The sequence below is a fragment of the Haliotis rufescens genome, unplaced genomic scaffold (genome assembly GCF_023055435.1).
Source record: "Haliotis rufescens isolate VD_foot unplaced genomic scaffold, xgHalRufe1.0.p SCAF_1, whole genome shotgun sequence".
Lineage (NCBI taxonomy): Eukaryota > Metazoa > Mollusca > Gastropoda > Lepetellida > Haliotidae > Haliotis > Haliotis rufescens.
Genome location: NW_025963779.1, coordinates 42,652,486 through 42,676,181, shown reverse-complemented (window position 1 = coordinate 42,676,181; position 23,696 = coordinate 42,652,486). Strand labels below are relative to the sequence as shown.

Genomic DNA, 23,696 nt, shown 5'->3' with positions numbered 1-23,696 from the left:
CCTTTTCGGACATACCCTTTTCGGTAACTCCGAAGTTGGAACGGTGGTTCGATGTGACCAGTGTGCTTCACTGCGGTGAAGTAACCACATTGTAGGCATTTGGGGGTCAGAAATTTTGTAAGTATAATTATGTTAAGTGAGCAACATGTTCATCTATCCAACCATTGTATAATATAAACCTGACATTGCCAAATTCATCAATGATGTGCAGTTATATCTAACCGTGCTAACAAGTCTAGACCACGTGGGTTAGCCTGAAATGGGGTTACATGTTTTCGTTAGTTTTACCTAAGAAGCGCTTCAGTTCACTGCGGGTAATTTTACTATTATTATTAGGTAATTACATTCAAGGTAAAGCTTTCAGTATCTTGCATATTTAATGATATTTGAATATCTAGACTGAGTGGAAACATTTTATTTGTTTTAGCTTGAACCGACAACTAATCATGGAATACAATGTACACGTGTAAAACACAGCGGTGTAAACAAAAATGTGAAGAGGAAGTAAAAATATCGAGTACAAGAATCAATGCCCTTTTGTTGTGCCTACTTGTTGTATCAGATTTATTTCGCTCCACTCTCTATGTTCACCACGTGGACATTTACCACTTGTTGATTACCTTCATCAGCTGGACTTTCCATGATGTCATGATGAGAGCAGCCATCAACCACAAACGTGTGAGGGGAGCCAAGCAAGCAAGGACAACCGGGAGACAAACCCAGGGAGTATGTATAGTACAGCCGATGGTGAGTCTTCGATACAGGAATATCGAAGGCTGCACGTCCACGCTTGATCTGCACAGTTCATAAATGACGCGAGGCTACTGACTCGGGTAGCAGGTAACCTAGCAACTAGAAAAAATACTCCAGTTGCTAGAACATTCAGCAGCCGTCCCGGCCATCTCAGACCAACAGGTAAGGCTTGATTTCAGTTCCCGCACCATTTCGCCCAACATAGGGAGAATCCCCGAAGCTCATAACAAAGCTTCCAGTGACGTGGCTTGGTCATCCAATCAGAACACAATATACAGGGATTCTCTATTCTTCCGTGCGGATGGAATAGACGCTCATGTCAAACAACCTGTGAGAGAAAAATTCTGGCGTGGCAAGTTTGTCGTTCTAGCCACCATACCAAGCCAAGAAGATGGTACATTAACCAAGTTATATGATTCCTCAGTTAAAATCATTTTTAAACCCATAAAGCAGCAACCCAAGCACCTGTCTTTGGCAGCTTTCCACATTTTCATGTATACTCAACAACAAAAGTTCATGTGACACCAATATTTTAGTGTACTTTTCAAACAAGTAAAGTTTGGTTTTCAATATTGCAAAAGGTGACTTTCATGCAAGCCCCATGCATTTCACTACCCAAGAATGGGTATAAAAACATGTGCGTTGACGGGATTCCATATGCTTTGTTTAGCATCATGCTGACAACAACCACTCAGAAAAACAACAAAATTACGCAATTATTCAACATTACGAAATGCCACGCCTGTCCGTAAATGAGTGTCTGCGAGCCATTGGTATGCTTGAAGCAGGATCGAGTCAACGTGATGTTGCAAGACAATTTAACGTCCACAGAAACACCATTTGGTGTTTATGGCAATGTTGGCAACAGATGAATGCAGTCAGGGACCATCCTCGGAGTGGCAGGCTATGCATAACCAATAATCGACAAGACAACTGGATTCCAACAACACACCTACGAAATCGATTCCAGCCAGCAATGGTGACTGAAAGAAGCATCCCTGGCCTTTGACGAATATCTTCACGAACCGTACGTCGTCATCTCAGATGTGCAGGGATTGTTGCCAGAAGACCCGCCAGATGTCCAATTTTGACAGGAAACCACTGTCAAGCACGTCTACAGTGATGCAGACAGTGTCTTCGCTGGACGGCCACGCAGTGGGGACAAGTTCTATTCACTGACGAGTCTTGTTTTCACCTCAGCCACAGCGACGGACTGATTCAAGTGTAGTGACGTCGAGGTGAACGTTACGTCAATCATTGTGTCATGGAAGAAGAGCGGCAGCATTATGGTATGGGGTGGGATTACAGCAAGACAGAGGACCCGTTTGATAGTGGTAGAGAGAAATCTCAATGGACAGCGCTACTGAGACGAGATCATCGGCCCTGTTGTTCTCCCGATTTTGCATCGTCATGGCCCAGGCATTACCTTTCAACATGACAACACCCGGCCTCATATTGCTCGACTTGTTCAGGATTCTCTTCAACAAAATAATGTGAATGTCTGCCCACGCTGGCTCGCTCCCCTGATCTCTCACCAATCGAGCACATGTGGGATGAGATGGATCGGCGCCAACGTCAACCACTCTAGGAACTTCGAAACATGCTCCAGCAGATATGGACAGATATCCCACCAATTGTTTCAGATTTGGTAAAAAACATAACTTTGCATTAAATCTTATTCAATGTCACAATGTCACAGGAACTTTTGTTGTTCAGTGTATATATATATATATATATAGTCAGCAGGCACACACAATGCAGGGGTTGCTATCCTACATCGAAACCATAAGGACAGCGGCCTTCGATTCGGAGGTGATGCCTGGTCAACCTACGACCAACAATTCTTACTCAGAATGTCAAGGGACCCCTCATGCCGCTGGGACAACATTGATGGGGAGCTGTGGCAGAAGCACATGGTTACACAGCAGGTACGACAACCATAGTCAGACGGATGGGGCACAATGACACAAGGGGGCATTGCCAGTAAGGCATGCTGGGACTTGAATAAATTTGGTTGTAGCAGGCATAACTGTAAGTACGCTCACAAATGTGGCAGAAATTCCCACAGATCTAGGACCTGCTTTCGAGGGAATGGGGCCCAACAGACCTCATACAAGCCCAACCAATCTTTTCCTGACAGCAAACAAGTCGCCAAGAAAGGTGGATCTCAATGAAATGGCATCCTGTTTACACCAATATGCTAGGTTAATTACAGAGGACAACTTCATAATGGGGGGCACAGCGGGCACCTGCCACTGCTTAGACGACTCAAGGGATGCATACATACACTGGAACAGTTTGGGGTCCCTATTGCCCATGACAAGACTGTCGGCCCCGCCACACAACTGACATTCTTAGGGCTGGAGATTGACACCAATGCAATGCAGATCAGAATCCCAGAGTCCAAGATCAAGGAGGTGACAGCAGAAATCCAAGACATCCTGTCGACAGGTAACATAAAGGTCACAAAAAGGGCCCTTCAGTCCCTCATAGGCAAGCTTAACTTTATGTGCAGGGCTATACCAATGGCAAGGTCATTCAGACATAGGCTCATGGACCTGCTTTGCAAAGGCAAGCAACCATTTCACCACATTAGGATTACCAACTGGGTCAAGGAAGACTTGCAAATGTGGTTAACATTTCTCACCGGTTATAACAACATTTCAGTGTTTCAGGATTAAAGGGTAGACAATGATTATCTCCAGCTGTTTCCAGATGCGGTGGATGGGGCTGGCTTTTGGGCCAAGCTGCAGGGCAAATGGTTTAGATGGCCAAACCAGTGGGTGACGGATGGAACTACATGCGACTAGACACTACTGGAGCTGTTCCCCATCACACTGGCCATCCAACTTTGGGGCAAGCAAACAAAAAGGTCCTCTTCTACTGCAACAACCAAGTCGTCATCGCAATAATCAACAAACAGTCTACTAAAGCCCCCAGAGTGATGAGCCAACTCCACCACCTAATCCCTCAGTCCCTCCGGAATAATATTCTGTTTAAGGCAAAGTATGTCCGTACCACTGCTAACACTATTGCCGATGCTCTCTCAAGGTTTCAGCTCGAACGCTGCAGCACCATGCGTGGACCAGAACCCCACACCTATCCTGTGCAACACATGGCTGATCTATGGCGAGAAGCTGGTAGACCACTACAACAATCTCTGCCTTACAACAGTTCCGGTCTGCACATTAGCTGCAAGAGGTGTGGCAAGTCCCGCTGGATCAGGTTGTAAACTTTATTGCTTATCTGTCAGTGAGTCACCACTCCCCTAACACAGTCAAGACTTATATTGCAGCACTGTCTTCACAGCACTAACTCACCGGGGCTCACCGATTGTACAAACCAATCCTAGAGGGGAAGCTATTAACAGGCTTACACAAATTGGCGGGCCGACCATATAGAAGAAAACCCATCACGGCAGATCTGCTGCAGGTAGTAACCAACAATCTGACACATGTAAGTTTGTCAGCATATGAAGCCAGAATGTTCAAGGCAGTCTACTGTACAGCCTTCTTCGGTTTCTTTTGGGTAAGTGAGCTGGTCCAAGCTGGTCCAAGCTGGTCCAAACTGGACCCTCCAAACAAGGTTGTTCCATCCATTATCTAAGGTTCTCCAACATCTATCAATACACCTCCCACACTCAAAGAGTGATCAGTACAATAAGGAGGCAACAGTCACATTGACATCTATACCAGGTAATCTACTATGTCCGGTAGCACCTCCAATAGCCGCTCTGGCCTGCAACATGCATTCGTTCATTTCGATCATTCACCAGTTACTAGGTACTAATTTCACTTCTTAAAAAGGTCTCAGCACACAGCAACATAAATACTGCTTGCTATTCTTCTCACTCCTTCGGAAATTGAGCGGCCACAGCAGCAGCCATGAACACCTCACACAGCAATATGGCGGGTGGAAGTCAGATTGTTACAATGCTTACATACAATTACCAACAAATTTAGTGCTACACAACTAGGTGAGGTGAAATTGGGTTTAACGTTGCGTCCAAGATTATTGCACTTATATAGTGACATGCATGCAAGTGTGTGTGTTTGTGTGTGGCTGCTTGTACTAGTCTGGACTGATGCCGATTTATAGTGCTAGCCCACTGAGATACCATGCTGCAGTTTAACATGAATACCCCACTCAGACACAGTATACTGACTCTGGGTCGACCAGTCCTTGTTTTAGCCCCTTAATGCCGAGTGCCAGACAGGGTTACAACAAGTACAATCTTTTAACATCTTTTGGTCTGACGCAGCTGGGGATCGAACCCCGGACCTTCCGCTCTCTGGGCGGACGCTCTACCACTAGACCACAGAGGCGGTTTGCTACACAACTAATTAAAATATTCTATACATGGTACTTACTACACTACTTATCAGTTTGGATGGTAGCTAGGTTCCAGCTACCTGGTCAGGCCACAGCAGTACCTGCCTCTGAAGGGCAACCAGTACAAGTCAAATCTTACTTTGATGTTGTAATCTATAGTATGTCTCTGACAGCAACACAAGATGAATTCTTTTTGATATTTGGATATTGATTCACTTGGTATGATGGAGTGGCTCTTACCTGGATGTGATCACCCACAGCAATGTTCCTGATGGTCCCTGCAGCATGTCTCTGAGCCTCCCAGTTGTGACCACTATTGAGAATTCTACACATATCAGGCAAGAAGTCTTCACTCACAATTGAAAGCTGAAAGATCAATTGCACTGCATGGACTGATGCTTACTGAATGATAGGAGTCAAACATAACAAGCATGAAATACTCACATCCCCTGCCAATATGACATGTCGGGTTTGTGCAATGCATTAGCTCCTGTGAACTATGTTCACTGGGCCTTTTTGTAAAGAAATATAGTACGTTTTTCAAAATCTGCTCCGGAAACGAGGACTACCTCCATTTTTAGTCTAAATCAAAGTCATTGCCATGGAAACTCTAAAAAATAACTTTTAAAAAAAATCCTAAACTATCAAAAGGCACCAGTTCACCACTCGACCTACCAATGCGCAAAATATGGTGAAGAAAATGGTACGGTTTTCAAGATCTGCTCCAGGAAACGAGGACTACCACCATTTTCAATCTAAATCAAAGTCGTTGCCATGGAAACTCAAAAAATATTGTTTTTAAAAATCCCAAACTATCAAAGGCACCAGTTCACCACTAGACCTATCTATGTGCCAAGTATGACGAAGAAATATGGTACGGTTTTCAAGATCTGCTCCTAAAACGAGGACTACCGCTTTTTTCAGTCTAAATCAAAGTCGTTGCCATGGAAACTCGAAAAATAATTTTTTTTAAAATCCCAAACTATCAAAAGGCACCATTTCACCACTAGATCTATCTATGTGCCAAGTTTGGTGAATAAATATGGTACGGTTTTCAAGATCTGCTCCGAAAACGAGGACTACCGCCATTTTCAGTCTAAATCAAAGTCGTTTGGAATGGAAACTCGAAAAATAATTTTTTTGAAAATCCCAAACTATCAAAGGCACCAGTTCACCACTAGATCTATCTATGTGCCAAGTTTGGTGAATAAATATGGTACGGTTTTCAAGATCTGCTCCGGAAACGAGGACTACTGCCATTTTCAGTCTAAATCAAAGTCGTTGCCATGGAAACTCGAATAATAAAAAGAATTTAAATCCCAAACTATCAAAAGGCACCAGTTCACCACTAGACCTATCTATGTGCCAAGTATGGTAAAGAAATATGGTACGGTTTTCAAGATCTGCTCCGGAAACGAGGACTACTGCCATTTTCAGTCTAAATCAAAGTCGTTGCCATGGAAACTCGAATAATAAAAAGAATTTAAATCCCAAACTATCAAAAGGCACCAGTTCACCACTAGACCTATCTATGTGCCAAGTATGGTAAAGAAATATGGTACGGTTTTCAAGATCTGCTCCGGAAACGAGGACTATCGCCATTTTCAGTCTAAATCAAAGTTGTTGCCATGAAAACTCGAAAAATAACTTTTTTTTTAAATCCCAAACTATCAAAAGGCACCAGTTCACCACTAGATCTATCTATGTGCCAAGTTTGTTGAAGAAATATGGTATGGTTTTCAAGATCTGCTCCGGAAACGAAACGGCACCCATTCCTATATCCCCCTTCCACTTCGTGGAATAACTTGACTGAACTGGATTAACAGGCTTTAGAATTTAGTGCGTAAGTTAAGCCAACATTTTATTCAGAGAAAAGGTTAATGCATGCCAAAAATCATATACAAAATTATAAACGACCTACTTTAAACCAACATCCTTTGGAGATTTGTGCTCAGCTGTGTGTGAGTCTCACTTTTGACCATGTTAGTTTTTAGCAATTTACCTTGCCATATTGAATTTGGCCTGAATTTGGCCTGCCTTGTCTCTCTAGAATACACGTCGATTTAGGATACAAGAAGAAATTTTCTTAAATTCATTGATATCTGTTCACACTCCAGTCTGATGTGATTTGTTGATAGTGAGCAATTAAGTTAATATCTAATACTGATATTGGAAATTTTAGTATAAATTATCTATTTATATACTTATTCTATCTCACACTTTGCATTTCTCCCTTCTTCTTTGATCTTATGTGGGAACATGCTTGAATCATGTTTCCAGCTTCTGAAAATAAAAATAGCCATCCAAGCCCCTCCGCATCTCCATGTTTACGTCCAAAAGCTAGGTCAATTATGTGCCTCTTGTGCACGCAGTGCCAGCTTGAACTGACCATGTGTGCACCTCTACCAATTCATTCTCTTTTGCAGAGCTTTATAAGGCTAGAGTAATGAGATGCGGGGATAGTCGGTTGGGCCTATCGTGTGTGAGATAGGATCAGTATATAAATATACAATTATTACTAAAATTTCCAAATTTTTAAACTTATCCTATCTTACACTATGCATTTTATCCCATGGCTGGATGATGGGCCGCAGATACCCTAGCCTGTATAGACTACAACCGTGAGATATGCACGAGGAAGCTGGGTCTAGACATTTTAATTTTGAATTTGTTTTTGAATTTTTGAAAACCGTCTATTGTCTAAAAGACATGAGCGGGACTCGTGAGCGGGAAAAAAACATGATGAACCGGTGTTAACGATCCCGATACGTTACTCAAATGAAACAGCATGAGATCGGGTTAACATGCCAAACATTTTTTCCCGTATGTTATTGTACATATAGAAGGACTGTGTAGCTGTAAACGCATAAGCGAAACGGCAGACGACTTAAAATCCATCCTGGAAGGACATCAATTCGTCAAACAAAACACACAACTATCTCCCATGAACCACAGAGTGCACTAGGTTTGGTAACCCTTTTAATGCTTCGTCATGGTTATCAAACACATTCGAGTGTATTGTCATAGCAACTGATTTACAACACCCATTGTCTGAAGAACATTCATTACCCTGGAGCCATGACATCTATATGCCTTGAAACACCTAATTGCTGTTATTTATAAGATGCTAATCCTATTTGTTAATCCCCATTTTTGTGTACATCGACCGTCTGCCATCCTGAACAAGATGTGCAAGTATGTCACTGATCATTTACTGTTTACATTTATATTTATTACTTAGTAAATGTCAGGTGACCTTGGATATATAAGCCTTGGTCCAGTGAGGTTGAAAAAGAGAGAAAAGAAAGGTCTTACCCTTAACCCTGCTAGGGTTAGGCTGGGTGCTCCGGGGCACCTAGACAACAACCACTACCACTATGTGCTGACCTGGCACATAGTGTCTTTTGTATGTATATATCTACATGTATAAAGTAAAACTGTATATACCGCAAGCCATAGTCTCCAAGTTGTCACTTCTTACTGAGAACTGTACATCGGCCCCTTGCATATAAGTATGCAAATTATAAATTAATCAACATCAGACCACACGCGTTGTTAATTTGGTGGAGCTATCGGGTATGACAGACTTCTTAGTCTGTTCTTTCCTGTACCTCTTTGCAGCATGGCATATGGTTCACAAAACTTAAGGAAGTGACAGTCTCTTATTAAAAGGATATACTACCTTCCTGAAGGCCAATCACCAAGAACGAAGAAACGGCCTTTAACAAGATTGAAGAAAGAACAAGAACCTCTCCAATCAAGAACAAGTTCTCCGATCCCAAACCTTCCCTGCTCGAATATCTTAGCAACACTGCTAAGACTTCCCCTTCAAGATGTCGTTCCTGCACATGACCTAAGAAAAGAAGCATACACGCCTATCCCTCAGAGACCCGACCACAGCCATCTTCATGCAGACCCTGCACAATACAGAAACCGCCTCATGGGCACCTACAAGATGGACACTGTGTACAAGATATCTCATGGGGACTTACTAATTTGTGTTTACTTATATGGACTCAATCAAGGATATATATTGTGTGACTGTTGAAAAATGCAACCAGGTATGTTTAATCAAAGCCAGTATATTAATGCCAAAATGTGTCTTTCCAAAATTCAGTTTTGTATATGTGCAATATACTCCAAATTACATCTTTAGTCAAGGTAGATCTTTGAAGTTATTGTGTAGGGAATCTTTGAAATGTCTCCAGGCCACGCCAGACATATAGTTGCAGCTAGGGCCCAGACAAACCTAAGCTGTAGGGTTATCGAGTCACCTTAAAGCTCGACAAAATTTGTCATTTGTTACAAGTTATTAATGTGCACAGTTTGGTACAAAATTGAATGTATTGTCTAGGACTTTGAATTCCGATTAGGGATATTCTTGGGTGAGCCACCCCACACACATGTTTATTGTATGTCAGTATTAAGTAATTAACAGCACAGCGGTATTCAGCATTTCAGAGTTTTGATGTCAGAATTAAGGATTTTTTTTCTTGGGCATCGCACCCACAATATCTGGGCAAGCTCAATCAAAGTCACAGGAAGAGCACCCATTGTACTTAAAAGGGCAATAGTACCCACAAGTACCGTTTGAGTAACGCGGTAAAGTTAGACTCCTGGTTTCAAATTTCTTTGATGTTTAATTTGTACTTTTTATGACATTATTCATTATCATTATATGGTACTGAGTCGCACTGCCAAGCCAAACTCCTGAATTCAAAGAACCTTCAGTAATATATTTATTGAATCTGTGCAAAACGGTAATTACCTTGTAGTGAAATTGCACATTACGAAGATCACTTGGTTAGTTTTCAAACTGGCACTAAATCAAATTGGCTAGATGATCACTTTCATACTGTCATTGCATAGATATATTTGTTGCATAAGGATTTCATGTAACTGATTTTGTTCACATATGTATGGTTGTTTCCGTTGGTGAAAAAATTCACACATATCAATTTGGACTCATGTAAGCGTTGGGTCCAAGCTTCACGTAACGGAGGGAAGTTGTCATAGCGACTGATTTACAACACCCATTGTCTGAAGAACATTTAATTGCAAAGGCTCATTACCCTGGAGCCATGACATCTATGTGCCTTGAAACACTTAATTGCTGTTATTTATAAGATGCTAATCCTATTTGTTAATCCCCATTTTTGTGTACATCGACCGTCTGCCATCCTGAACGAGATGTGCAAGTATGTCACTGATGATTTACTGTTTACATTTATATTTATTACTTACTTAATGTCAGGTGACCTTGGCTATATACCGCAAGCCATCGTCTCCAAGTTGTCACTTCCTACTGAGAACCATACGTCGGCCTCTTGCATATATGAGAATGCAAATTATAAATTAATCAACGTCGGACCACACGCGTTGTTAGTATGAAGTGAACCAAAACGAGAAGAGGAAGATTGAGAATATTCCATAGCAATGGACCTTCGAACCAAAACCCGACATCACAGATACCTGAGGCAGAGGTGAGCTGAATAAAGGTTCGGGAAACCGATCTTTTGTTGTTGTTATTTTTGTTTTGTTTTTGATCGGCCACACTGAATGGTGACTTCGTAAATCAAGACTAAAAAGTCTCTACAGATGAGCTAATCCACCCTCAAAAAGGGACTCAATCTGGAAAACCTGAACAACATAAAAACATGTAACACCACGTAAATGTTTAATGATTTATTCTACATATACAATTGTAACTCGCAAGGATTACGTAGTATCAACAGTTTATGTTCTGCATGAACTGGGGCGAGACAGTTGTTGTGCCAACATCAACGAACTGAATTTGTTGAGCCCTTGTACGATTGTGACTGAATGTATATGATCGGCCGCACCGACTGGTCACTTCGTAAATTTAGACTAATAGGTCTCTACAGATGAGCTAATCCACCCTCAAAAAGAGACTCGTTCTGGGAAAAAATCAAACATAAAAATAAAATGTGTAATGCCACATAAATGTTCAATTGAAAGTTCATGAAGTTCGCTAACCCGTGCAGCTGTGGCCAAAGCCAACAAAGAAACGGTCTTCAGGGTAACTGTCTCAAAATCCTTCTACGGCAGTGGTTCGTAATTGCCGGCAAATAGGTGTTGAAAAATAACGTTTAGGTCCCACGAAGGAGGCCGAAAACGAACAGCTTGGTCGGCTAATTTGTAGGACGGATGAGCGATTGCAGCTCCGTAACCATGGAAAGCTTCGCACTGGAAATGGTGTGCGATGATGAGTTTATGAGTTTCGAGTTTATAGCCTCGAGGTAGGTTCCTAATGTGGACCCCCAAAGTTTCTGAGTCGAACGCAGGTGATGGAAGTATTCGGCAATCTGTTGAGGTGAAGCCGAGGTAGGAGTGGAAATATCACGAGCGCGACAATAAGTCTCAAAAGCCGTCCACTTGTGGTCATAAAGGCAGCTGGTGGAAGCACGATGGGCAGCAGAGATGGTCTTTTTGCTATGAGGGACTTCTACAGATGTGCCAATCTCAAAGATGGAGCATTGTAAGAAACTGATGGAGCAACGGAGAGTGTGGTTGAATGAGGAGGTCATCGCAGAGCGTAAGAGGATGAAAATGTTCGTCGGTGAGCCTTAGCAAGGCCAACAGGGCGTGACCAAAATCAGAGACGGGTGATCGTTGGCTGCTACCTTCTGTAGAATCTGGGGAAGGAGCCCTGTCAGGGGAAAGGTGTAGGCATTGAGACTTCCCACGAGATCGCCAACGCGTCGTGCTCCCAAGCCCGAGGGTCGGGGATGGGAGGTACAAATCGGGATAGTTGAGTTTTGAAGCGGGTGGCGAAGAGGTCTACTTCCGGGGCCAGTTGGCAAATCCATTGGAATGATTGTGGAAGAAGAGACCACTCGGTTGGTGATTGTCTGTCTGGTCAGGACAAGGAGTCTGCTTTGACGTTGGATATCCCCATAATGTGCCGAGTGCGGACATGTATGTTGAGGGAGTCGATGAGATGAAAGAACTTGAGAGCAAGTGAGAGTAGGGACATCGACTTCCTGGTTCCCATCCTGTTGATGGACCACACTACCGCCGCGTTGTCGGACTGGATCATGAGGGAGGAGGACCGGAGGAGGTTCGACCTATGCGAAATCGCGAAAATTGCTGCCTTGAACTCGAGATTGTTGATGTAAAGGCAACGTTCTACATCAGACCACCGCCCTGCTACTTGCCGATCTTGAAAATGTGCTCCCCAACAGACGGTTGAAGCTTCAACAAACAGATGGAGGGATGGGACGAATTGCGTCAAGGAGACCCCATCGCAAACGTTCGACGCAACAAGCCACCATTGACGATGAGTGTGGAGATTGAGCATTAGAGAGATTGGCGTGTGACAATCGTTGAACCTGATAAAGGGCGCCAGAAAACATTGAAGAGGTCGCAAATGAAGTCGATCCCGTACAGTGAGCGCCTGCGCCGATGTTAGGAGGCCCAGGAGTTGTTACCATTGGCGCAGTTGAAGCGGCTGTTCGAGTGCTAACGGTACGAGACATTGAATCTTCACCCACCGGTCGTGGGGAATGAACATCAAAGCTTGCCGAGCGTCGAACAGGGCTCCTATGAATTGGAGACGTTGGGTTGGAATGAGTTCCGACTTTTGTTCAGTGATTAGCCAGCTAAGTTGTCTGAGAAGACGCATGGTGAAGGCGAGTTTTAGATGGAGGAAATAGGCATCTGCGTGAACTTGAATGCAGTTGTCTAGATAAGAATCGAACACGATCCCATGAAGATGTAGGAACTTCGAGATGGGTCGGGTCAGGCGGGTAAAAAGCCACAGGGCCGAAGAAATTCTAAACGGGAGCACCTTCCACTGGCAATGGTGGTCTTGAAAAACAAACAGGAGGAAGTGATGGTGCTCCCGATAGATGGGAACGTGCAGATAAGCGTCTTGGAGATCGAGACTGACCATATAATCGCCGAGATGAAGGAGCATAGAAGGAGCGCTATCGATGTCATGCAAAAATGTGGTGGGGTTTCGAGGTAGGTGCGTTGAAAGTCTTCATGTTGAAAATAAGCCGTAGTTTTAATTGCTTGCAAAGATCTTGAGTCTTCCGCCTACAGGTGTGGCTGTAACGGGAACGGGAACGATGAGGTGAGGTGAGGTGAGGTGAAATGGGGTTTAACGTCACGTCCAAGATTATTGCACTTATATAGCGACGTGCATGTACGTGTGTGTGGCTGCTTGTACTAGTCTGGACTGATGCCGATTTATAGTGCTAGCTCACTGCAATACCATGCTGCAGTTTAACATGAATACCCCACTCAGACACAGTATACTGACTCCGAGCAAACCAGTCCTTGTTTTAGCCCCTTAATGCCGAGTGCCAGACAGGGTAACAACAAGCACCATCTTTTAACGTCTTTTGGTATACCACTAGACCACGGAGGCGATCTGTAACGGGAACAGCTGGTGGCGGAAGATCCCAGTCGTGCTGATTTGAAAAGGAGTCAAGTTCCTGCTGAACCTCCTCCTTGGGAAGGTTCGCTGGCGCCCTTGGGTCCGGTTAAGGAGACAGATCGTCCTGAGGAGGGCCTCGAGCCCCGTTGACCTCTTCGACCTCTGCCGCGTCCTAGAAAGGCATTAGGCCGGGAAGAAATAAGCTCACATAAATCGCGCTGGGCAGGAACAAATTGGGAATATTGGCAATCCTTTTTCTGTTGATCCTCCAATTGTCTTTTCTGGAGATGTAGAAGGTCCACCATGACCTGAAGGCTAGAATCTCTCTGCACATCCTGTGCGACATGTTGTGTTGTATCGTGTCAGCAAATTAGGAGCAGGAAGATCAGGGTTGCAGTTTGGCCTTAAATTGGTCATCCCAGGAAGAATGCTGCAGCACACCACGGCGACGAAGAGCCGTCATGGAGCCGGCATGGTGAGTGAGAAGGTTCAAAATCTTGTCTTGTGTAAGGTTGATTAATCCCTGAGTAAAGGTCTCTTCTTGGGAATGAGTGGAGAGAGAGACAGAGAGTGTGTCATCCATGGCTGACAAAATAGTAGACACGAGTGGGAGGGTACGGCGGACTGTGGTATCCAAGTGCGTTAGGTCCCGATCTTAAACCACATAAGACGAGGTTGAACGCTTCTGAGACGTAGAGTAGAGTAGAAATGTCACTGTCAATACCGGGGGAGGCGACTGTAGTAGACATGCCATGAGTGCCTGTGTCTTCAAGGATGAAGTGGGGATATGGAGACGATCCCGTAATCGACAAAAGGATGTGAAGGCCATATCTAGGTTAGAGTTAATGTCCAGTAAGACCAGTCTGGGAGGGAGTGTGATCTTGGATGAACTAGCCAATTGAACTGCGAATCCAGAGAACCTATCCGCACCCGAAATCGTCCGCTTTAACTGCAATTTATCAGCTATCCAATGCATGACCGATTCTGTGTCTGCTGGTTCAAAACTCCCAACCGAGGAAGGCGTTGACAAGGGATCGTAAAGAATGCCTGACGGATGTGAACTGTCAATTGGTTGAGCCTGGATACTGGGATCGCCCAAAGTAGAGGCCGAACCACCCGATCAGGTAGGGGTTGAGCGGGAGGCAACCGGAACAGGATCAGTTGGTTGAGGAGTCGATGAAGGATCCGAACGGTGATGGAGGACAGTGGATATTGCTTTCACAGGAGAGTCGAACGATGGTTCTGAAGTCTGTTGTTGATTCTTGTGATCCCAACTCGTGGGTAGGATAGGTGGACAAGGGTCGGGAAGAGCCGACCAAGAAGGATAATGACTCCGAGAATGACTTCAACGATCACGTTTTTTATACGATGACGAACGCCGATCCTGTGAACTGTGAGGTGGGTAGGTGTAGCCGGCAGAAGAGCGGTAGTCAGGAAACTGTGAGTAAGGGACGCTGATAATAAGAGTCATGGTAGATCGGGTAGGTATCTCATCCTCTGTGACGTAGGTGCCTCTGTGCTGCGTAGGTATCAACCTGCTGACAAGGTTGACATAACCATGGAGATGCAGGGGGGCTGGGGGAGGGCTATTTTTATTTTCAGAAGCTGGAAACATGATTCAAGCACATCCCACATAGGATCAAAGAATAAGGGAGAAATGCAAAGTGTGAGATAGAATAAGTTTTAAAAATTTACGTTTAAATTGATCTAAATTCCTCAATAGTTGTTACGTGTTAGTTATTAAAGTTACTGTCTAGATATGACTGCCAAGCCATATAGTCACATATGAATTTAATTACATTTTATTCCATTTTATTAAATTTCTACATATATCAAATCAAAACGAAGTGCATAATTTTATTTATAGTAACTGCCATGTGCATCTTCACCAGCAAAGACAATAGACAATAGTGAAGACTTCACAAAGAAATAAAATCCATAAAAGATGTTTTCAGGGCATCTCTATTTGCAAAACCTCCACTAAGACAAGTGTGAAGCTGATGGCACAACGTCTCCTAATAGTAATACAACTGCTGACATTCAGATGAAATGAGAAGACTGAATCTCAAGTAGAGCTGAATGGGTTGTTGTCGGCACAGGTACTTCAGATATGTACCCCGGGTAAGTATACGGAAATGTACTCCAGCCAAAGTCAGAATACTGAAAGGTACCCTAGGATGAGTCCTTTCCACCACTGGCTGTATTGTGCAATGCACTTAACCAGTTCCTTGACCTTTCTGTATTTGACATGTCCTGGATGCCAAACCGTGTGAAAAATTCCACACTGCAGTTATAGTCTGGAAGTTAATTTAAGGTACCGACGTTTACTACAATATCTGAAAAACTATTGGACCTACTCCAGTCAAAGTTGGTATGAGATTATTAAACAGTCATACATAACTGGATATTACATTTAAAGACAATCGGTGCATGAATACAAAATCTGTCTATTTAACTATCACTATATTTCATCAACAACCAGACCTGTTTGTCACGACTGGAAAGAGCATTCACTGTAACAGCTATCTGCATAATGCTACCCCTGCGTCACAGGGCCATATGACACAGTTGAACCAATCAACTCAACTCGAAAGGTTGCACGGGAATCACGCACGCACAAATTTGGTGTTAGTGTTGGGTGTCTCTAGCAGTTATTTAATAATATTTATCCAATTATTTTTGCATTCTTTTCCAGCTCAGTGTTATTGACTTGAATGTATCATTCCTTGCCACATTATTATATTTCATGCATCATGTTATTAGGTGTAATATATCATACGTAATTATTCATTTAGACAAATCATTGCTTTATGGTTTCGAAGAAAATATTTTAATATTTTTGTAGATGAATCGAGCCTTTGGGGGCTGTTTCGGGTGAAAGAGAATCAAATTCTGAACCATTCTGAATTGCACAAAGTGCACCAGATCCAATTATGACATGTACTACTAAGCACAGACCTGAAATTCGTAGACGATTCTTAGAAATTCTTTGATAAACAATTTTTTTCTTATGAAACCCACGAACTACAAGAATGTTTGGGAATCAAATAAGATATATTTAAGATTCTTAAGAAATGATTAAGAATATGTACGAATATGTAAGAATTCATATCCGTGGTAATTCGGGCTATTACATGTCGTAGTGAAACAGGGGTATAAGTATTGCACTATTCTTGGTCCCACGAAATGCCCCCGTCGTCAGATTCGGATTCTGTGCTGTCACCTAAATGAACAACAACAGGCTGGACAGTATCTGGTCGGATACAGTCTTGTTTCGAATACTCTTCCTCAACTTTGATAACATGTTGGACACAGTTTGCCCAAAGTACATCTGTTATTTCTCCCATCCCTTTCAAGACAATCTGCTTGACGTCGGCAAGCTTGAAGGTCTTATTTTGCCGTGCGACCATTTTTTTCAAATCACCCCAGATTAGTTCGATGGGATTCAAGTCACAATGGTAAGGAGAAAGTCTAAGCCCTTCGTGACCATGTTCTCTCAACATGTTGTCAATCAAATAAGAGGGCGGTGGTTTGTTCTGAAGAACCACTTGGTAGTAGTCACTAGTCAGTTTTTTTGGCTTTCGTGTGCCGAGCAATGCGGTTGTTGTCCAACCACTGACATATCTCAGCTTTGGTGGAATTTGAGGTTGGACAACAGTTAAAATGATCTCGACAACTGTGATAGGGAGCATTGTCTATAACCACCAAGGATTTATCAGGCAGTGCTAACAGAAGCTGCTCCTCAACATACGCAGTGAAAATCTGACTATTCATCTCGGTATGGTAGTCTCTGCCATCTGTTGATCTGGATCTGAACACTAGATCACATCCAGGGAGGAAACCTCTGTGGGAGCCTGCATGGAGGACAATCAGACCAGGGGGGATCTTGCGCTGTGGCTCTATGGTATCTGGGTGAGACCATTGGTAAGCCGCTGTGTGGCAGGTGTTAACCCAGGTTTCATCCAAATAGACAGGCTCATAGCCTTCTTCTCGTTTCTTTTTAATAGTGTGCAAATAATTGATACGCAAACGAATGATATCTGGTCGTTCACACATTGCTAGTTTCGACCCTTTCGTCTTTTTGTACTGATATCCAAATTTGGAAAGGAGTTTACAAATGGTCCATTTAGAAATATCTAAGTCATGCTCTGTAAGGAGAATTTGTTTTAGTTTCTGTGTTGAAATAAATTTTCTCGTGTAAACCGCCGAATCACATCCCTGACAACTTTCTTATCAAAGGAAGCTAACTTTAATTTCCTATCCTGTTTTGAGATGCCCCCTAAGGGATGTGCAGGGGAGCATGTGTTTTAATGAGAGTTCAAAAGTACGGTTTGTTTGGGAAGCGGTAACACATGAATTGTTTCTTTTCATGTACTTTGAAATGTCAAAGAAGGGCAAACGTCTTTCACTTTCAACCTTAAAGTATTCAGTTATTTTAACAACGAAACCTTTCGCATCAGCGGAAAGATGCTTGCGCTGAGATATCATGAAATCTAATGCTAACACCGTATTCGTGCGTGCGTGATTCCCGTGCAACCTTTCGAGTTGAGTTGATTGGTTCAACTGTGTCATATGGCCCTTTGACGCAGGGGTAGCATTATGCAGATGGCTGTTACAATGAATGCTCGTTCCAGTCGTGAAGAACAGGTCTGGTTGTTGATGAAATATAGTGATAGTTAAATAGACAGATTTTTTATTCATGCACCGATTGTCTTTAAATGTAATATCCAGTCATGTATGACTGTTTAATATTCTCATACCAACTTTGACTGGAGTAGGTCCAATAGTTTTTCAGATATTGTAGTAAACGTCGGTACCTTAAATTAACTTCAAGACTATAGTGTTGTTTATATTTCTCTCTGAATTGGAAATGTCATACTGTTGTATGAGATGCATTCCAGTCTCCTATATAAAAAACTACCACACACAGTGATGTTACGTACATTACCCTAACATTCCATGATGCACAGCATTATCCAGCATGCACTCGTAATCAGGCGAACGAGAACAACAACATGAACCGGTTTTGGACTCAGCAGACGTTTAAGGTACCAGGCACCTTTCTGCATTCTGATTTTGGCTTGGGTCCTTTTCTATATACAGAAACATACCTTGGGTACATATCTGCGGTACCCGTGCCAACAACGACCACTTTAGCTCAAGTAGATGTCGGCATTCTGAAAATGTGAAATGTTTTAATAAAGTTATTTTTATTGACATTGAATCTTTGAACCACAATCATTTTCACAGGTGGTATCTGGCTTAACAAATGAAAGTTTCAAGAGAAAAGACTGTTGAAATTTATGATTGTGTAGTTAATGTGAATCAGAAACTTTACATTCTGTATACAAAGGTCTGTTACTTTAATGTGTTTAAAGTGGAAGTTTAAAATAAACCAGAAATGTGTCTGGAAGTAATTGCAAAGAGAGTTAAAGCCCCCTCACCCCCGTTTCTGGAATTACTAAAAAAATCATTAAATATCACCAGGCAGGTTCAGGGGGATATCATTAGCTCCAGTTTGGCTAAACCCATGTCCACTGCAACCTCCTAAATTTAAATACCTTTCCTCCAACTATTGGACAATTGTTTGCTGCTTTGTGTCACACTCAGTAATCCTCAAACTAACACACTAATACTTAATTACATCACTTCCAGTTCAGGAAAACACACGTATAATTCAGGACAATATAAAACAGGAAGTCCCATGTCTCTAGCTATCCAAGACTGGTGGCTGAAACATTCTGAGCTTAACTATGATGGACTGCATTGACGGAGTTGGTTACTAATATTTTCAACATAATCCCCTCCAAGGTCCACACTCTTCTGTCAATGATGCTGGAGTGCCTTGATCCCACTAGTGTAGAAAACTTCTTCCTGGAGCCATAAAAAGTACTCCAAAGAAGAAATGACATCAACATGTGCATAATGCTAATGAAAATTCTTTCTTCCAGTTTGGGAAATTTGAAAGTGCCAAATCTGGTGAATATGGTAAATGTTCCAGGAGTTCAAAACCACACTCATGCACTGCAGCCATGGTGACAACAGACTTATGCACACCTTCAGTGAGTTTTCCCACAATGTTTTAGCCTTAATATTCTTATAAATTTGCCATTGATCTGACCTTTAAGGAATTAGTCCACCAGTAGGATTCCCTTAGAATCCAAGAAATTCAAAGCCATCACTTTGCCAGCTGATGGGACAAACTCTGCCTTCTTCAGAGAAGGAGATGTTCGATGTTTCCATTGGTCTACAAAATCAGCTGGGTTTGCTTCAGAATGATCTAAACCTGCAGCGTTCTAATCAGGACTCCGCTGCTTGTTTGTTAACAGTGGGAAAGGAAGGAGCATCATCCCCTGACATTGACACCATGTTTGCATGGATGATTACCCTTTCAGTTGGAGATATGGAGGATTAACCACTGTGTTCGGTTGTTACCGAAAAATCTACACACGAGTGATTAATATGTCACGATTAGAACGAGGCTTTGCCAAGTTCTAATTGTGGCAGATTAATCAATCGTTTTGCCGAGTTCTAATTGTGGCAGATTAATCACTCGTGTGTAGATTTTTCGGTAACAACCGAACACAGTGGTTAATCCTTTTTCTCCCATAACAATACGCCATAAAAAGGCGAGCGCATAGTTGAAGATTTCCCAAGTTTAGTAACCACTCGGGATTCCCCCCAGCCTCGTTTTCGAATATGCTCAGTAAGACAACTGCACTATAAACAGGTAAAAAGGATCCAGCGAAGACAACCCACACAAGTTTTCCCGTGACAGGCAAGCCACTTGTTAGCATTCATGTTATGTTTTTTGTTAACTATTAAAAGGTTGACGGGAGTAACGTTTCTAGAATTAGTAATGTGATTTGATATTTGTTAATGGCTTTGGATTACTCGGCCCATAACTTTATTTGCATAGTCTCGCCATGACTATCATTCTCAATGTGCAACACTAAATTTTTACCTTTTCAGTGTATGTAAATACGTTATTCGTTTATTTGTCCGCAAGAAACAAATGTTATAAACCCAATTAAGAGGAAATTAAATATTGTCTAAAATATTGTGAAATATTGTTAACGAAAAACAAGGGCCCAAGGAACTGTCAGCAGGATTGATCAGGCAAGATTCTAAAAATACCAACTTAGGCAACTGATCAGGTGATTACTGCGAGGTAAATCTTCTCAAGTCCATCAATGTATTGAAATATATTTGAACGAATATTCCTCTTTAAAACTAATTTTACAGTGAATAATTTAATATGTAAAATGATGATTATTTCATGTGTTCTTTTTTTTTTTTGTTTTTGTTCCTGAACATGGTGAGCACGTGTTTTTATTATATAAAAAAATAATTATTCAGTGGACAATTTTTCTTTCGAACATAATATTTCACATCATGACCCCAAAAATGTTACTAAATGAGTTATCTAATTTCCCCATATTTGTGAATGACAAGAAACAATGTGAATTTGACAAGCACAATACTTTATTGTGTGTGAAACATAAATACATAGGATATATGTAAACAATAAATTATCATGTCAATAGTTCTACAAATATTTGCTTTTTAATACCCTTGTAATGTTACATTGTTATTTTACTGCAACAGTTACCTCCAAACTTTATTCTTTTGTTATTTCATCAGATTAGAAGTTAAGACTTACTGATAATAGGTAATATAAAATTAACATAATCTTCTTTTTATCTTCATGAAAACAAGACTCATAATAAATATGTATTTTAGTGACCTGTTCACATATGATTGTTTTGTAAAAAATATCAAAATTAAAATTAGACATTGCTAATGTAGAGAAATGAGGTTTATGGTAAAATGTTATAAGAGGACCTCTTGTTGGTCATTTCTTCATTACCCATAAATTTGAGTTTTTCTTTACTTACCATGTTCAATTTACACATTAGAATAGTTTAAGGTCTCTGATTAAAATAACGACACAGATTTCCCTTCCCAGGCAGCCAATTAGATTATGTGAAAAAATAAACCACTGTAAACCTTGTTAGGAAGAATGATAAACAAAAATACATTTCTTATTTTGTCAAATGTCCAGTTTATCATCCCAAGAAATGCTAAATAATTATCATTAAAATTAAGCTAGCTGTGCATATTGGGGCTCTTTATCTGCTATGATAATATAACAATTGCATTATTAAAGAAGTGGGGTTTTTTCAGTAAACATGGTAAATAATAAATCTTTGGTTTAAAGAATATACTTTAGACAAACATAATTATACATGTCTTAATACTCTGTATTGTCTGTTAATTCTGAAAATAATTAACTGTGATATTGTGTTTCTAACAAAAACTAATAATGTGAAATTAATTTTGAGATTATTTCATCCTATCTAAAATACAAAATATATTTTAAGATGCATAAATGTACATCATTGTTGAACAAAAACAATATTGTTTTTGAAAAAAAATATCTAATAAGTTTGATTGGTGCCCACCATCTTTATCTTCATCACTTTGTCTGCTCCCTATAAGAAATCAAAATAGTTTAGAAAAAATATAAATACATATATTACTCTCTTGAGTTTATATAGATTTAGGTATGACTTAATACATTCAAGTTTAAACGTATTGTTTTTACATAATAAGTTTCTTAATTGTCCTGAGATAGTATGTTTAAATAATTGAAGTCTTCGTGTTTAAAAAACACCAAATAATTATAGGCCAAAATACATTAATTATATTGATCTGGATAAACTCCACCCGTTGAAAGGGGAAACAACTGCTGTGGTTGCCAAACATCTTGGTCGTGAGATGTACGGTCCGTCCGGCAAAGATTGATCGTTTCCTGCATTAAAATTGAGTATTGCTTTAGATCCAAATTATTTGAGTCTTTATTTTCTTAAAATATGAAATTTAAGTATCGATTATTTTAATATAACTATGAAATATCTAACTGATCGATCAGCTCTAGATCAACACTTCGTTTATAACGTGACATTTCTTATGTGGTTGACAGTTATTTTGTCTCAACAGTGTCGCATAGACCTCACCATGTGGGAAACGTTTCTACAGCAGTGGAATGGCATTTCTTTTTTCCACGAGGATCGCGTCACGGCAGCCCAAGATCTTAAACTATACACTGATGCTGCTGCATCAGTGGGTGTTGGTGCCTTCTTCAATGGATCCTGGTTTGCTGAGCCATGGACTGTGGATATTTTGCAAGGACCCAAGCAGACTCGCTCTATAGCTTTTCTGGCGTGATACCCCACTGTCGCAGCAACAGTCATCAATGGAAAACTAAACGCATTCTCTTCCTGTGTGACAATCAGACTACTGTGATTAATAAGGGACGTTCTAAATGCCCACAGATAATGTCATTAATGTGCACACTTACTTGGCACTCCGCAAAAGGTAACTTTATTGTTAGAGCTAAACATGTACCTGGGAAAACAAATGACATTGCTGACGCTCTTTCCCGCTTTCAGATGAAGAAATTCTGTTCCTTGGCACCAACAGCGGATCTACAAGCAACCAAGTTCTCTCCCAGCTCTCAAGTGATGTGGCCTTAACAAGTCATCTTCGCAGCTTGTGGTGTGCAGCAGTCGGGAAACGCACACGTACCACTTAGGCAACAGGATTTCAGTGTTATGTGAGTTTCCTCATAAAATTTGTTCTCTTCATGGGACTAGTGAATACTGCCAACTTTCCACCAGTTAATGAAGGCCTCCTACAATATTTCCTGGCATATTGTTTCGGAAATCTACAGCTCACCCATAGTACCATCAAAACCTTTCTCGCCGGAATAAGGTTCACGTTCCTGGAAGCTGGTATCTAAACTTTATTCGATCACATCAACCTTGGATCTCTCAATAGACTACAAACCTTATTAAGAGGATACAAACGACTAAAATCACCTAACAGGAGAACTAGACTACGAATTATGTATGATGTGCTCTGTACAATCGTCGAGTGTTTACGGTCTGGCATCCTCGGACCCTACAATGACATGGTAATGGAAACTATGTGTATTACAGCCTTCTTTGGTTTCCTCAGATGTGGCGAATTTATTTGCAATGGTGCGTTTGACTCGAACATTAATCTGTGTATTAAGGACATTATATCTGACAACTTTAAACAGTGCTGCAATCTCACGCTAAAAGCTTCCAAGACAGATCCGTTCCGTCAAGGAGTGACTATTTCCCTATATGCTACCTCCAAGTGGTTGTGTCCATTTATA

At 41.4% G+C, this 23,696-nt stretch overlaps 1 protein-coding gene across 3 annotated transcripts in view; it reads right to left on the bottom strand.

Moving 5' to 3' along the window:
* LOC124115359 (vacuolar protein 8-like) overlaps positions 1-23,696 on the bottom strand; it is a 376,809-nt gene that overhangs the window by 178,321 nt on the left and 174,792 nt on the right. For 2 of the 3 annotated variants that reach the window (XM_046476306.2, XM_046476308.2), the window contains exon 10: positions 5,326-5,451. The exons of the other annotated variant lie outside the window; for it this stretch is intronic. In XM_046476306.2, the coding sequence (XP_046332262.2) occupies positions 5,326-5,451 (126 nt within the window). The remainder of the gene's footprint in view (positions 1-5,325; positions 5,452-23,696) is intronic. 3 annotated transcript variants of the gene reach the window in all.